This window comes from Sander lucioperca, chromosome 11 (assembly GCF_008315115.2).
Source record: "Sander lucioperca isolate FBNREF2018 chromosome 11, SLUC_FBN_1.2, whole genome shotgun sequence".
NCBI lineage: Eukaryota > Metazoa > Chordata > Actinopteri > Perciformes > Percidae > Sander > Sander lucioperca.
In genome coordinates, this window is record NC_050183.1 from 26,131,757 (window position 1) to 26,147,772 (window position 16,016).

At 43.0% G+C, this 16,016-nt stretch overlaps 1 protein-coding gene across 4 annotated transcripts in view; it reads right to left on the reverse strand.

The window, feature by feature from the left end:
• The window catches only part of lnx1 (ligand of numb-protein X 1), a 46,142-nt gene extending 30,460 nt beyond the window's left edge, over positions 1-15,682 (reverse strand). For 2 of the 4 annotated variants that reach the window (XM_031311942.2, XM_031311941.2), the window contains exons 1-2: positions 15,386-15,682; positions 10,002-10,520 (exon numbers count right to left, since the gene is read on the reverse strand). In XM_031311942.2, the coding sequence (XP_031167802.1) occupies positions 10,002-10,456 (455 nt within the window). In that variant the 5' untranslated portion in view covers positions 10,457-10,520; positions 15,386-15,682. Of the gene's footprint in view, positions 1-756; positions 1,509-10,001; positions 10,521-15,385 lie in introns of those variants that run through there. The other 2 variants (XM_031311943.2, XM_031311944.2) reach the window with 2 other exon arrangements.
• Positions 15,683-16,016: the final 334 nt, after the last annotated feature.

Sequence of the window (16,016 nt, forward strand, 5' to 3'; positions counted from 1 at the left end):
TTAAGGAAAGGCTGTGAAAATGTCCACCAACAGGTGTGTTCTTTATGCGTTGTGTTACGCACTGATGGGGATTTTGAATACAACAAAGATGATGTGTACAGTATATAAAGGCTTGAACAGATGTGATGCAGTAAGTAGTAAGAGTAGCCAGCTATGAATTTTTAATGCTGAGGTGAAAGCCTATTCTACAAACAAACACACCGTGGTTACAACCGTCTGTATGCTGAATGACACACACACACACACACACACACACACACACACACACAGTGTAAACAGTGTATAATGCCTACAGCTAAACGTGTACTGACATTTTGCTCAAAATCAATACAGCTGTCACAGACACACTCACATGTCACTAAAGAGAGGTAGAGAGAGATAGAGAGAGATGCCATGCTGCAGTGCCGTAGCATCCAAACTGTCCTGGACAGCACAAAGCCCTACCTGCTGGCTCTACTGCATCCCCAGTGCCACAACGACCAATGACCAGGGCATTAGGAAGCAATTCTATGATCATTTTCACACCAGAGAGGCACACCGTGACTCTTAAACTGAGGATCAAAATGTAAATATTAGAAGTTACACACAAAAACGCGTGGATGTACTGCAAAAACACACAAACATATGGCTAATAAAAGTGAAAGACATGAACAATGATATTACAGTAACAGCTGCATGAGCTGTTGATGGAGGGGGAGAGATGGGGTGATGTTGGTGAAAGGATGCACAAGGAGGCTGAGTGTTAACTGTACTCACAGCTCAGAATAGAGGATGTGCAGGTTGCCCAAATTGTCTGTGTAGTTGGCCGGGCTGAGCCAGGGCAGGACCAGCAGCAACAGAGCCTTCATGGTCAACGCTCGGCTCTTTTTCCTCTCTTTTCCCCCTCTTTCTCTCCTCTCTGCACTGTAGCTTTCTCCTCTTCTACACCCCCCTCCTCCCCTTCCTCCTCCTCCACCTCCAATTCTCCGAAACTGGCCGTGCTGACCCTCGCTCCCCCTCCCCAACTTCCTCGCCTGCCTTCCTTCTCCTGAGGGGCTCTCGGATCAGAATTAATCCTTCACTTCCTACCTTTTCAGCCTCTTTCTTTCCCTCTGGTTCCCCCCTCTCTCTTTCTCTCTCTACCTCTCTACCTCTGTGTCTGTGTGAGCTTGGCAGTTTCTTCTTCTGCCTCAGGCTGGCTGCCTGGTCATCTCAGCTGCAGAGGCAAACGGGCCACTTGCCAGAGGTTGAAGACGAAGACGGAGGAGGAGGAAGAAGCAGCAGAGGCAGGCGCAGAGTAGAAGTCCCGTTGTGGCTCAGGAGGAAGAGGAGAAAGTGCAAGAAGAAGAGGAAGGAGACCCATGCAAAGGTGGCACATTTGGAATACAATTTGAGATATGCAGCCCTTTAATCTGCTCTGGGCACTGGCGAGTTGTAAGAGGATTTGCGCTCGTATGCGTGTGTGTGCTTGTCTGTCTCCATCGGTGTGTGCGCGTGCATGTGTGCGTGTATGTCAGAGAGAACAGCGCAGGCTGTGACTTATACTGCAGCAGAAACCACTGAGGGGGGAGATGGAACAGACCAAACAAAGCCAGAAGGGGGGGGAGAGGTACTGGGTGCTGCTCTGATTGGCTCTGCCCTCTTCACACATCGTACACACACGCACACACTCAGACACACACACACACACACACTCAGACACGCACTCAGACACACACACACACACACACACACACACACACACACACACTCAGACACGCACTCAGACACACACACACACACACACACACACACACACACACACACACACACACACACACACACACGCACTCAGACACACACACACACACACACACACACACACACACACACGTACAACCTCTGCATTCACCTCCCCCTGCCTGCACATATGTTGGTCCATGAAGGAGGAGGATAGAGAGGAGGGAGGAAAATATGTTGCCTCCAAGCCCTCACCCCTCCTCTCCAACGATGGACTGCTCCCTGTGCAGCAGATTGGTCTGATCGCTTAAAAGAATCTGCCTTCCATGTGTGGAAAAAAACGAAAAGAGCATGACCAAAACACACCGACAAATCAATATTCTCTGCATTGATGGAGGCTTGTTATTCTGAGTGACATAAAAGAGAACGACAGGGGCAAAAAAAAAAAAGAAAAAAAAGATTTAGAATAAATCTTGAGAGAACCACTGTCCAAGTGGACATTTAATTTATTTCAGTCAGTCAGTCATACAATCATTCAATTTCAGGGTATATACAAAGAGAGGGGGAAAGATACATTGGTATAGATGATGCACAATAACAAAGGTTAACCCTGTCTATCATTACTACCTGATTTAATAGGTTGTGCAGGGATCTTGGGAAGCACTTCCAGCTGGGAAGTGATGGGGGAAAGGTGTGTGTTGATACATGTTGATGGCAGTGATTGGCATTCACTTGAAGGTGTGGAATACAAAAACAAGATACATTTAAAAGCTGTTTGAGGTGCGTATTTATTTCCTCTATCATCCCTTCCTGTTTTTTGTTTTTTTAAATCTCTTCTCTGTTGTCACTCCCATCTCTCTCTGTCTTTTTCTGTAGTAAACACAAAGCAGGAGGGAGAGATGGTGCCGTAACAACTTTGAATGTGAAGTACTGCAGCTAATCTATTTTCATTTCATCCTGTCAAATCTCAACCTCAATCTCTTTCCAGTGATATTTATTTAGCTACTTCATTCAGAGTACAGAGTCATGTCAATTTTATTTTTAAAGCTCACTTTTGAGCATCATAGTGCTCTTTCTAACTTTTATCTTTTCCTTCCTCCCCCACTTTCCTTTTTTCTCTCTTCTTACATTTTTTTCCCACCGTTTTTTGATTTTCATAGCGCTCCGCTGCCTGCAACCCTCCAGAAAGACACTTAACTGGTGTAAATACCCTGTCTGAATGAATATTTCATGGATGGAGATAGTATAGTTACATGCTGAATGTGTGTGTGTGTGTGTGTGTGTGTGCGCGGGCGCGTTTGTGTGTGTGTTAATGCATGCGTGCATACTGAAGCACAAGTTATCCTGCGGTATTTGAACAGTGCGCACAGCAACAAGACCACAGGGCACACAGGAAATGGAAACGTAATTGGATTGTGACAGGATGCAGTTTGTGAACAGAAACCAGTCTGCCCCCACAGGAGTCGTTTCATTCACTCGCATATTGACTCACACTCACAAAAACACCATCATAACATACACATACACACATCTCCCCCAATTATTACTGTTGATTTTCCACTCACAGCATCCAATTGCTCATACCTATGTCATTTCAAAGTGGGTATTTTTAAAGATACAGTATTGGAATTATGCCTTACCAAGACAACCGAGCAAGACAGTGTTATACAGTACGTACCGACCTATCTGTGTGTACATTTATGTTATATTGAATAAATAAGAGGAAGCTATTGATGCTTTAGAAATAAGCAGATGGTAATCCTAGCACCACGATATCTTACATGAATTATGGGAACAATTTCTGCTTATTCCTTTTACTGAAGCGTCTGCGTTATTATGAAACGCACGCCACTTCTAGGCAAGACCCGTCCTTCAATAGCATTCACACACTACTATTGGCCAGGTGTCCAAGGTAACGTAACCCGATTTGTTCAGGTCCTATCCCCTGACCAATCGGCTATCCTTACCTTAACCACTCGAGGTCAATGCCTAACCCCAACTAATCGAGCTGCGGGACTTGCCTAGAAGTTAAGTGGGATCCGTAATAACGCGTATGCTACAGATGTCTTTTCTCTTTTCTTAGAGCTTTTTGAGGAAATAAATGATGTGGGCAGGGCATGAAATTAACACCCGACCACACGCCAAATGCGGGTGAATTTTGCAATTGGCGGGTAACACTGTCAATCTACCTGCCACATTGGCAGGTAGCCAATGAGAATTGAGTGATTCAGACGCGTAACTATCGGTAAGCAGGGTACGGTGTTGTTTACGGGCCCGGACCAATCAGGGGCCCGCATCATTGGAAGACATTGATTGACAGCCGGTTCCCCTTATTGCATTTTCATTACTTGCGACAATCCCAGCAGTCCCACGTGCAGCCAATGACCAAGCAGGAGTGAGAACGGGTTGATCATTTCCTAGTTTCTGATATGAAGACGAGACGTGTGTGTGACTCGAACATCTCACATTTACCAACAAAACGTACAGCGAAAGACCGTGCAAAACATTTCAGACCGCCCTGCCAACCTGTATACATTTTAACATCAATGTACGCTGTGACGTTTATTCACTCTAAAGTCAGCGGCTGCTGTTTCAATCCTGTCGGCTGTCTGCAGTGGGCGGGGCTGCTTAGTTCCCCCCGCAACTCACACACACACAAACAAACACAAACACACACGGTGGATGCAGGAAAAACTGGAGATGAGACGTACAGGATGACCTAAATTGAGGACAGCTACGCTCGTTATTGTATGTGCAATGATAAGTTAAAGTCCAATAAGTACTTTATGAAACCGTATGAATGTGTGTCCCCGTCCAGGCTAGGAAATTAACTAACAATGTCAAGATCAACAAGCCACTGACAGTGACAGATATGTTCATATTTGATTCATTCAATAAATTATTATTTTTTGTCTTAAATCCACCAGCCATTTTCATATTATACCAACATTTGCAGCATCCTGAGCCTTTTTGGTAAGGTTCCTAGGAAATCTCAGCCCAGAGTAATTCATTAATAGTAATAATTATTATTCTCCCCAAAACAAGTTTCCTTTTTTTTTTTTTTTTTTTAATTATTTAAAAAAAAAAAATGAAAACTTTTTTTGCAACTTTCACTGTCTATGTGAACCCCTATGCAGGATTATCAAGGCTGGCTCCCCTACTACAGCATGTGATGACGGCGCAATGTCCACGAGTAGGCTACCATCAATAGGACAGGATAGGATCATAGAGACACAGCAATTCCTGTTTTTCACCTTTATGAGGCAAAAAAAAACTGGCTGGTAAAAAGTCACAGTGGCTGTGGTCAAAAAAGTTAACTTTAGGCCCTGGATGTGGGAACACCTGTCATATCTTAAACGGAAAATGTGATTTACCTCTGCTCTGTACAACAGAGGAATGGGAGGACGACCTGAAGAAGTGGCCTTGGGTTACAGAGCAAACTATATTAGCTTAACGTTAGTTAAAATGTTAATAAGTTGGGATAAGTTGCATTGTTCTGCCCAATTAGCTTCTTTATTGTTTCCGTTGCTACTGACGGTGAATCAATGAACAATCTGAAAAGTTTTGAGGCTTAGCAGTACTTCTATTAAGAACTGACACTTAATAGAGGTCAGGCGTGTTTTGTTAAAGCAGGTGAGACACAACCTTTTCACAAATTTAGTTTGTATTGTTGGTGCCGCTGCAAACAGCATATCTTATCCCTCAACTTCATAACCTTTTAGCTAACGCTAAGCTAACTTAGTTTGTTACTGCTTTCCGAGTCTACTTCTCGAGGTTGTCCTTTCACCCCTTGGTAGTACAAGGTACAAGTATGACCACATTATCCCTTTTAAGGTGTTCTTCAAATCAAGAAGAGATAAGACACATGCAGCATACCGCTAACTCTCGCAAAAGCTGGTTGAGTGAGAAGAATAACCGGAAGTCGCACCCAAGGTAACATGGGACTAACGTGATTAGCAAAACAGGTTAGCTTATCCCCCTGCCACCTTAGTTGGCAGGTCTCTCTTTCCCCCCCCCTCTCATTCTCTGTTTGTAGCTCTCATACAAACAAAGGTCACATAGAAAAGTAACTGCCGCATTCATTAAGAACTCTCATTTCTTTTCCAAATTTTCACATAAGCTTTAAAGGACTCCCAGTGCGCTTTGAAAGTGTACTTGAAAACAAGTACATTTTCACACAAAAAGGAGGAAGAAGAAAAAAAGAAACACGATCATGCTCAAGGCAGAACATCAGTAAAACACACACATGGTGCTCTGGGTAAATTAATTTGACTAACACAAAATATATGAGAGCAAGAGACGTTCAGAGAAGAAAAAACCTGTTTTAAGCAGCATGTGTAGCCTACATGTAGTCACATGTAACTGACTAAATAGAAGAAAATACCTGAGCAGTCATCTGTGCAAGCCCTTACAGGACAAAGAAACATAGCGGATAAGAAATACCGTTGTTCAAATGGTTTAGATTTTGTACTTCATTGCACTGGTTGTTTCCAGAATGACTGATTTCTCCAACCAAAGGCCAATAAAGGTCATGAATGATTACATTAGTATGAAATCATCTCTGACCAGATGGCTGTCTCAGTCATTACAACTCCTGACCCTTTGCCAGATTCTGGGGTATGGCCAGAGACAGAGTGCACTGACATCATGGCCACAAAAATACCCACAGTGAGATAGATTAGGGAAGTACGGTGTCATTTACATATCACCAGTCTTGAAATGTATCTCTATGTCTGGATACAGAAAAGATGTTATAAAGAGAATAGCATGCACCTAACAAATGTGGATATAGTTCAGGTTTGATTAGGTTTAGGCACAGGAATGACTTGGTTAGGCTTTGGGAAAGATCATGGTTTGGGTTAAAATTACTATTCTGTTATGGTTACAAGACCCTTGGTGTCATGGTTGAAATAATGACAACTTAGTTATTTTTTGGGAACATTTTTGGCTATGAGAAACCCACCTTGACTTTCGGTTGGTAAAGTCCAATGTTTGGTTGATCAATCCAACAATACTGAGTCATCTGCACATGTTAAAACTTAACAAATACTAGGCCAACAATAATTAATTAAATTAATTTAATAAATAACTTATTGAACACATACTGTGTAGTCACAATAGGGGCTTTCCGACCGGATAGTACTTGTACTTTTTAGAGGAAAAGTACACTTCTAAGCAGTTCTAAGAATTACTCTCCCCCAAAATCTTTTTTTCCGTTTGCATTCCCACTGGCCAAGTGGCCATAGGGACTGGTAGGAGGGGTAAGGGAGTGACGCAAGCACGGCAACGGTCTTAATAGCATCGTCACTAGACCTTAGCGCCACATACAACAACAAAGCAGCATGGAGGAGGCCGTACATGGCCAGCAGTGCCTGCACTTCCGCATCAGTCCACTTTTCCGAGTTCCGCATTCCGTCCATTCTCGTAGTAATTCACATAATGTTTTGCTCAACACAGACGGAGCTTTATTATACTCGGAACAGACCCCGCCTCTGCCTGCTGCGCTGTGGACGTGTGTGTGTGTGTGTGTGTGTGTGTGTGTGTGTGTGTGTGTGTGTGTGTGTGACGGGCGGCGAGCCGCAGGACACGCTTGTGGAGTTTAACTCTGAAAAGACAGTTAACCACAGGTTCCCGTTAATTTTATGATGGACATGTGTTGTGATATTTAAACAAACGAACCGTCAACGGCGAAATAAAAGCCTCTTATTTACGAGAGAGGTCTGAGAGACCTCCAGCTTACAGCGAGGTCTCTGAGCATGACTGGCCGAGCGACGAGCTAGAGGCCGGGGCAGGCGCTTGCTGGCTGTCGCCTCACTTCACGGAGGTTCTCAACTCCGAAAACTTTGAAGCAAATTGTCAATTCGGCATCAATTTTTGCAAGACTGCCTATATTCGAAATCTAAACAGTTAATTTCTCGCCTAAAACGTTGTCAGAAGTGAATTTAATGATGAATAAGATGGTGAAAATTGTTAAAAATGTCCCGTTCTTGGTTGTTGCTCTGTCTGCAAGTTCCGAGTTAGCAGTGGGCGTGGCTTATAAGTTCGACCAATCAAGTACACCTAGGAAAAGGGAAAAGACCCTGCTCTGAAGTAGGAGCTAAAAATGTACGCTACTGTGGCCAGAGGAACTTAAAAATCCCCAAATTTTTCCTGTCGGAACACGACAAAAAAAGTGTTCTAGGAACATTTAGTTCTAAGAACTGCAAAAATCCCTCCGGTCAGAATGCCCCTAATCAGTGGGCCATATTAAAATAAGTGAACAGAATAGAAATGTTGAAGTTTCAGAAACTTTTTCACATCACATTGTGTAGAGTCGTCCCTCTGGACGTGGCCTCTCACCTCCACAGATAACACCTTCAAACTATGGGAGAACTGCTGAATCCTTCTGGGAGTCGGCCTCAGAGCTCCACACCTCATTATGACACTCACACTACATAAAGGAAAAGACTGGGAGATAATGGAGCAAGGTGGTGAAAAAGATAGAAAAAGGTAGAAAAGAAGGTGTAAGAAAGACAAGAAGCAGAGAAAAAGCGTGCATGTTGGTGGTGGGAAATAAGACAGAAAGAAGGGGCAGGAAAAAGAGTTTACAGAGTTTTATAAAGTGCAAATGAATAAGAAACACTCTGCTGCTTGTGTGTAATGTGTGGCGAGATGCACTAATTATCCCAGAGGCCTTTGGGCTAGGGGAGTATTAATGAGCATTAATGAAAACAGATCCAGACTGAGAGAAACCAAGGAACTGTCTTTTAATGATATATAAACAGAGGTGCTGGGCCTTGTTTAGATGAAAGTTGGGTTAGAGGAAGAACTCTCCCCTTTGGGACTGGAGCTGTGGGTTAATGGCGATGGGCAGAGGAGGGTGGGAAACCTAGAGTGTGTAATTACTGCAGGTCATTGTAGTTTCTACCAGAGCAAGGGTAAATAGGAGAGAGAAAAAAACATAAAGAAAGAAACTCACTTCTTGCTTACTTGTTTAATAAGAGCACTGATGATATCTTAGCTTCTTTAATGGAAAATACAGTTATAGGCCTGCAAATGCGTAAAGGATAATGTAGAGTGAGCTGGTCAGAATTGCGAATTAGAACCCTGGCAGGGTGATGCAGGACCTGGGTCTTTAATCTGAACCTAAAGGAGTTCAATTCGCAATAATAATTGACTCGCTCTACATTATCCCGCTTATTATATACCTTATTACACAGCTACTCATACAGAGGTTACACACTGGTGACGCCTGCTTCCCGGTCGGGACAGTTAACTTTACCACTGACGAGCACTGCTCCAGCGGAAGCCAAGTCGCTCTGGTGATGCCATTAGCGCTGTTAGCAATCCCCATTTCCTCCACCGTCTCTCTCTCTCTTTGGGACCTGCTGATCATTGGTTTGAGCTCCGTATGAGCAAAAAAATGGTCCGCCAGAGTCTATGATCAAAATTATGTCCATGGCAATGGTCTGTTATGCTTAGCAATGGTCTGTTATACTCAAGGGGGTAAGCCAGCCTCCGCAAAGCGTAGCTCCTATGGAGCCATTTTGTTGCTATCAAGCCATCACCCCCCGTTAGCATCCTATTGACTGCCATTCATTTTGGCGTCACTTTGACAGAGAATAACTTTACATCTGAAGCGTTTAAAGACTCTATTTGTCCATTGTTTATTTCTAAAGAAACACGACAATGTATAAAAGGCTCCATTACCTTGTATCTCACGTTATGGCTCGACGTTTTTGTAAAAATAGGTTAATGATTGTGTCATAACCACGCGACTTTCTGTCTCATAGTAGAGGAATTACCGTACAGTATAGGAGAAGCTTGCAGGCAGTTTCGACTTACATTAGCTGTTTAAGTTTAATTACTAATGTTAACTAGCATTTTAGTTAGCAATAATTAGCCTGTGTCCATGTTATCTCCTTACATATACCTACGCTCTCCTCTCTGCTAGATTGGGAATGATTGAGATTTCTCTTGGCACAGCTACCAGAAGACTTCCAACTTTCAGACAGGTTGCTCACGTCACATCTACGTCTTCAAGCTCAGTTGGAGGCTGCTCAGTAACGCTCAGCCATCACCGGGAAAGTGCTTCTAATATACTTCACTGGTCTCTGTGGAAAACAACGGCGTCACACTGTCCATTTCTTTTATTGTCTATGGTTATACCTAGCAGTGGTTTGTTATACAGAAATAGCAGACTACAGAATGCCGTGATTGACCAATCAGAATCAAGTATTCAACCAAGCCAAGTAATAATGCTGGATGAGAACTGCTTTTACCTTACTTTTGGGATTCATTAAACGGTGCTTCTTCCATCCTACCTGTTCTTGATGTGGTCTTCCAGTTCACCACGGGCCAGAGTTTCAGTGCAATGGTCGGTGAAGGGGCAAGCCACAGCAAGCTTGTCCAGCAGCTTGTGCACCAGCAGGCTGGGCTTCCTGCAGCTCTGCAGCATGAGGGCCGTGCGGCACACTGGGCAGAAGTCGCTCTCCAGCAGGAAGTTGGTAAGACACTCCCCGCAGTAGGTATGTCCGCAGGGCGTGTCCAGGGGCCGGATGAGCGCCTGCAGACAGATGTGACAGATGAGGTCGTCGTCCACCTCGTCTTTGTAGAGGTACTCGTGGTTCTCCTCCAGCTGGTGGCAGTGGCCACATGAGGGGCACAGGTCAGGGGGCGGAGACAACAGTCCAAACTCTGAGGGGGAAAGGGGTGGAGCAGACGCTCCAGCCATCTCCATGGCAACTTCAGACTCTGTACTTTCCTCCTGGATACTCATTTGGACTAAGGATGTCTTGTTGGATCCAGTGAGGAAGTCATTAGCAGCCGAGATGTGTGGGGAACTATGTGAGGAAAAGGAACATAGTGTAAGAGAGGCAGTAGTGGAGGAAGTACTCAGGCGTATCCTTTACTTACAATCAATACAACAGTGTAAAAATACTCCATGACAAGCAACAGACCTGAGTAAAGGTACTGATTGTGCAGTGAAATGTCTCATCACTGATATATTATTATATATGACATTATTAGTTTGTTAATTCTGATGCATGCATTTAACTGTTGTAGCTGGTTGAGGTGGAGGTAGTTTTAACAAGTATATAGTTTAGTCCAGTGGTTCCCAAACTGGGGATCAGGCCCATTAAAAGCGTCACAAGATAAATCCGATGGGTCTTGAGATGAGTAATGGGGTGGAAAAAGAGAAAAAATGAAGTCCTGCTTCACAAATCTACATTCTTTTTAGTATTTGTTGTTTTTGGTTTGAAGTATGATAATTTTACCTCTTTGGTCCTTGAAAGGTTATTAATACTTCTATAACAATATACTATATACTATTATAACAATTCATAGACATCTGACACTGGATTGAAGTGACAAAAATAGAGTTTTATACTTAAGTAAATAGAGTAAGGCCGCAAAGGTTGGGAGCCACTGGTTTATTATATGAAAAGGTAGAGTTAAAGTATAAAGTAGCATCAAATGGAAGTAAAGCAATGTACAAGTGCCTGAAAGTTATACTTAAGTTACTTTAAAGTTAAGTACAGTACATGAGTAAATGTACTTTCCACCACTGAAGAACGGGAGACGGCAGCCACAGTTATCATGTCAAGTAAACAGGGTGTGAAAATATTCATAGGCTGTGTTGCCGGAGCAGAGCTTCTCTGTCACACACACACATGAACAACAGCAGCACATAATATGTACTGCAGTACACACATTGTTAGATTTCCTCCACTGGCACAGAGAAGTGAAATCAAACTACTGAGATTTCATCTCTGGATGCAGGAACGTCAATACTGCTCATCTCAGCAGCAAGTGTAGAGACGGATAGACACAGGTAAGTCTGCAGCACTCGCTCGCTGTACATGACAAACACACATCACTGCTGCGGGATGTGACATGGCTTTACTGCCACACAGGTTTACATTGCGCTCGACACTGCGAGCGTGCCAGTGTGCACGTCATACCCAAAACAGGCAGGCTCCTCGAGCACATGGACACGAACAGATGGGCTCAGTCAGACACACGTCACCTTGGCAACAGCCATCATGTTGGCACTCCACAAGCTTTGTTTCTGGACCCACTGTTGGGTCTTGGCTGCTAAATGAGACACTAGATCTTGTTAAAAAAAACAACAACAAAAAAACACTGGAACATAACTTGTGTTTGGAGTCTATAATATACAAATGTTATCCAAGTGCTTGTTCTAGTTTAATTGGATACATTCCCTTTAAACTTATTAACATTCTAAATAGAATCATAGCAAACAATGAACTTTGATGTGCCTCCCGATGTGCTAATTCCAACAAATATGACCGTGCACGTACAACATAAAAATCCACCGAGTAACCGGCGAGTTGTCAAAACAAACAGGCCGCCCTCATTTCTTTTTTACATAAGCAATATGAGGAGGGCGCACGGCGAGTTGTGACAGCCGTATTAGCTCAGTGTCTTTGGTGTGTTTGGGAGGGGAGGGACAGCCAATAAGAAGAGGCTTAACAAAGATGAACTTTCCCACTGAGAGCTTGCGGTAACATGGCTGATTCATCACAGACTGTGGCACCTGCTGTGTCTGAGGTCTGGCCTAATCTACGGAGCAGAACACTTTCATCGCCACGCAGGGAAAGCTAGACACAGAAAGGGATGGAGAGAGAGAGAGAGATATATATAGAGAGAGAGAGAGAGAGAGAGAGAGCAAATATCTGCCAGCAGGAGCAGAAAATGAAGGGAAAAAAGTGATTCAAAGATTCAATGAAAAATGAAGGTGGTTTGATATTCTCTCCAACTCCTGATCTGAACAGGATAACATAATCTCTTTTGAGTTTATTCTCTTTGCTCTCCTGGGAAACTTTGGTGTTAATAAAAGAGAAAATATAACTACACATTAACAAAAAAACGTTATAGTAAATGGATTAGAATGTACGCCAGTTTAGTCTGAAACTAAATGGATGACATCTTACTACTCACAGCCTGAGTGGAATCCATTAACCATAACAATTTGTGTTTGGAATGAGAATAACACAGTAACTATACTTTCCCGGCACACAAACGCATGCACCTACATGCAGAGACACGCACACATGCATGCCTTCACACGCCCACTCAAACAGACACTGGCAGAGGACACCCGTGCCTGAGGAGCATCAGCTCTCTCTGGCTCGTTGCTAATCCCTGAAGTGACAAGACAACACTGCCACAGCAGTCCTGTCGGAAGGCTACACTTTGCTCTAGAGAGACAGTAACAGAGAGCTGATAGGCTGAGCCTTAACCACACATTACTGATGTTTTATGAATAGCTACACCTGCAGTACAATATAACAAGCATTAGGTGTGAGGTTTTGAGTTGGGCTGCAGTCTGTCCACGTTTTCTATTTCACTTTTGATCACAAAGTGAAAGAACAAGCAGCTGTTTGGATTGTAAATACGACACCAAGGAAAAAGTGCTTCCTTTGTCTTTGAACCAAAGTCATGTCAAGTAGGGCTGCAACTAAATATTATTTGGTTACACTTTACTTGAAGGTATCTACATAAGAGTGACATGACACTGTCATGAACGTGTCATAAACATAAACAAGTCATAAACGTTAATGACATAACGCTTCTGTCAGACATTGTCATTCGTTTTTTGTCATGACAAGTTAGGGTTAGGGTTATGGTTAGAGTTAGGGTTAGGGTTCATGTTCATGACAGTGTCATGTCACTCTTATGTAGATACTTTCAAGTAAAGTGTTACAGATTATTTTCATAGTCGATTAATCGATAAGTTGTTTGGTCTCTAAAATGTCACAAAGTGGTGAAGAATGACGATCCCTGTCTGTTTTCCGAAGCCCAAGATGACATCCTTAAATGTCTTGTTTTGTCCACTACTCATATATTAAGTTTACTGACAGATACCTGGATAAACTAGACATTTTTCACATTTAAGCAGCTGGAATCAGTAGTAACTCAACCCGAATTTAATAGTTCACTAATTATCGATTAACTAATCGGTTCATCTTTGCAGCTCTAAAGTCAAGCTTTGGCTCAATAGTCCCTTTTCAACTATTGATCATACTGTAGGAGCGTTACTTATCTAAGATAGCGTACACCTTCTTCCTCACACATTGCACATTTTATGTAAATACAGCTGGTAATTAACTCTCAGCCTACTCTCCTGTGATCTGACATGACTTGACGAGGTAATAATGATACAAGGTTGTGCCAAGTCAGCTCTTTTTCCTAACGATTGAGTGTAAAAAAACAACCCAATGATAAACTAAATGTGTCCGCGTCGGCACTCTCACTGTCCACACTGAACTAGCATGTTGCTATGTACATAACCACTCCTCACATTCAACACAATCAATCATATCTGTAGAGTATTAATCAACCAAACACACCCTCGGAGCAAAAAGGTGCAGTCAGCCAAATCAGACAAGTGCATGCGAGCGAAGCACGCTGGATTAAATGGCACACAGTTCTCTTTTGCATACCTAGTTTGTTAATCATTGCGGATTAGAATTTCATGTGCTGCCACGTACTGAAATTCATGCCACAGTGTGTTTTCGACAGACACAGATTTCAGTTGTGGGAGGTGTGGGCTCATATTGACAAGACTACAAACTGCTCTGTGAGTCATGTAATGAAACAAACTCATTTGAAGGCTGACACACAATCACAGGGCCCACGCTCGCTCAGCAGCACAATTACTGGGCAGAGTGGGAGTGCATACAAGAAGTTGCTCGTCGTGAACATATCAGTTTATCATCAGATCATAAAAATCTGAATGGCGTGCTGATCTAAGCAGCTCAATAAACACGGACCCTGAGCACAAATAAGCATGTGGAAGCCTGGAGTTATAGGCACAAAGAGTGTGTCAAATCTAACACACACACACACACACACACACACACACACACACACACACACGCACACAGTACAGCATAGTCTGTTGTGTTCAAACATGTCCCTGAAACACTGAAAATTCCAGTAAGCCATTTTTTTTTTAACCTTTTCTGCAGACATCTGTTTCATAACCACACACATCAAAAAACCAAACAGTGGAAATCAAGCATACTTCTACAGTATATAACAGGACAAATTAATACATAAAACCTCTCCTTACTGATAATTAGGATGTACATTACAGTGTTAGACAATAAGCACCCTATCAAGACATCACAAGTCATTCCTCTACATGTATTACATAACATAATGTAATATTTTCTGTATTTTTCAAATTCTCGTTCCATGTAAAATGCATTTCCTGCCCTTAAATAACCTCAAGGCTCTTGTGTTTGTATGTTTGGGTATGCTGGTCCCTCTCTGAGTTCGTAGCATATCTCTACGTGAGTTTGAGCCAGACCTGACACCTCAGTCTGGGAGAACAGCTGCGGGCAGATGGGAAGCTCTGTGAAGTGTCTCTAATATCAGAATGGCTGACTAGATCAGCACAGACTGTACCCAACACTAACTGACATGCTGAGATTAGCAATCACACACACCTAGCTAACAGTAAATATACACAGAAAACATCATTATAAGCATGTAAAGTCAAGTAAACACTCACACAGAGATTCAGTGCAAGTGAAACCCATGCAAATAACACAGACCAGCAAAAGACACTGGAAACATGTTTTGTACCGACAAAGTTGCACTGTTGGAGTGTTTAAGACAATTAACAACCACATTTCTGATAACAAAACCAACTTGGAGTGGGGAAAGTACTTACATGGCTTCATGAGCGACGTTCACTTTCAGCAGAGCAGTTCACCTGGACAGGTAAAGCCTCACAGAGGGTGTAACATTAAACCATTCAGAGAGGGGCGGGGGGGAGGGGGGGGGAGGCGGGCAAAGGACAGTTCAATGACTCAGTGAAGAGGACTTTGTCTCAGTCACTGAGCCTGCCGATTGGCTGCCTGTCTTTAAGTGGAGAAATTGTATACGAGTGCCGATCTTGAGGGAATTTTACAACCCAAAGTGGAGAAGACTGCTCCTGTGTGAGCTCAGAAGCTGCTCACCTCAATCAGGGGCAAGGTGATCAGGAAGTGGCAGAGCAGAGGGGGCGGAGCCAGAGGAAAGGTAAACAGGAGAACTGCCCAAACCTGCTCTGGGAGTTCAGGGGAAACTGGAATGTCCTATGAAGTGGAGTGGACACATACAAGGTAGAATGGAGGGTTAGGAAATGAACAGTTGAGACATTTTTCAGCACAACAAACAAAACACAATTTCTTTTTTTAATGAAATATTGAAATGTCTTGTAAAAGGGCACCAGCAGATTGAGCAACAAGTTCTGACAGGCCCTCTTTTATAACACAATAAAGATTTAATAACCCACAAAACATATTTTGTACCTACATGAT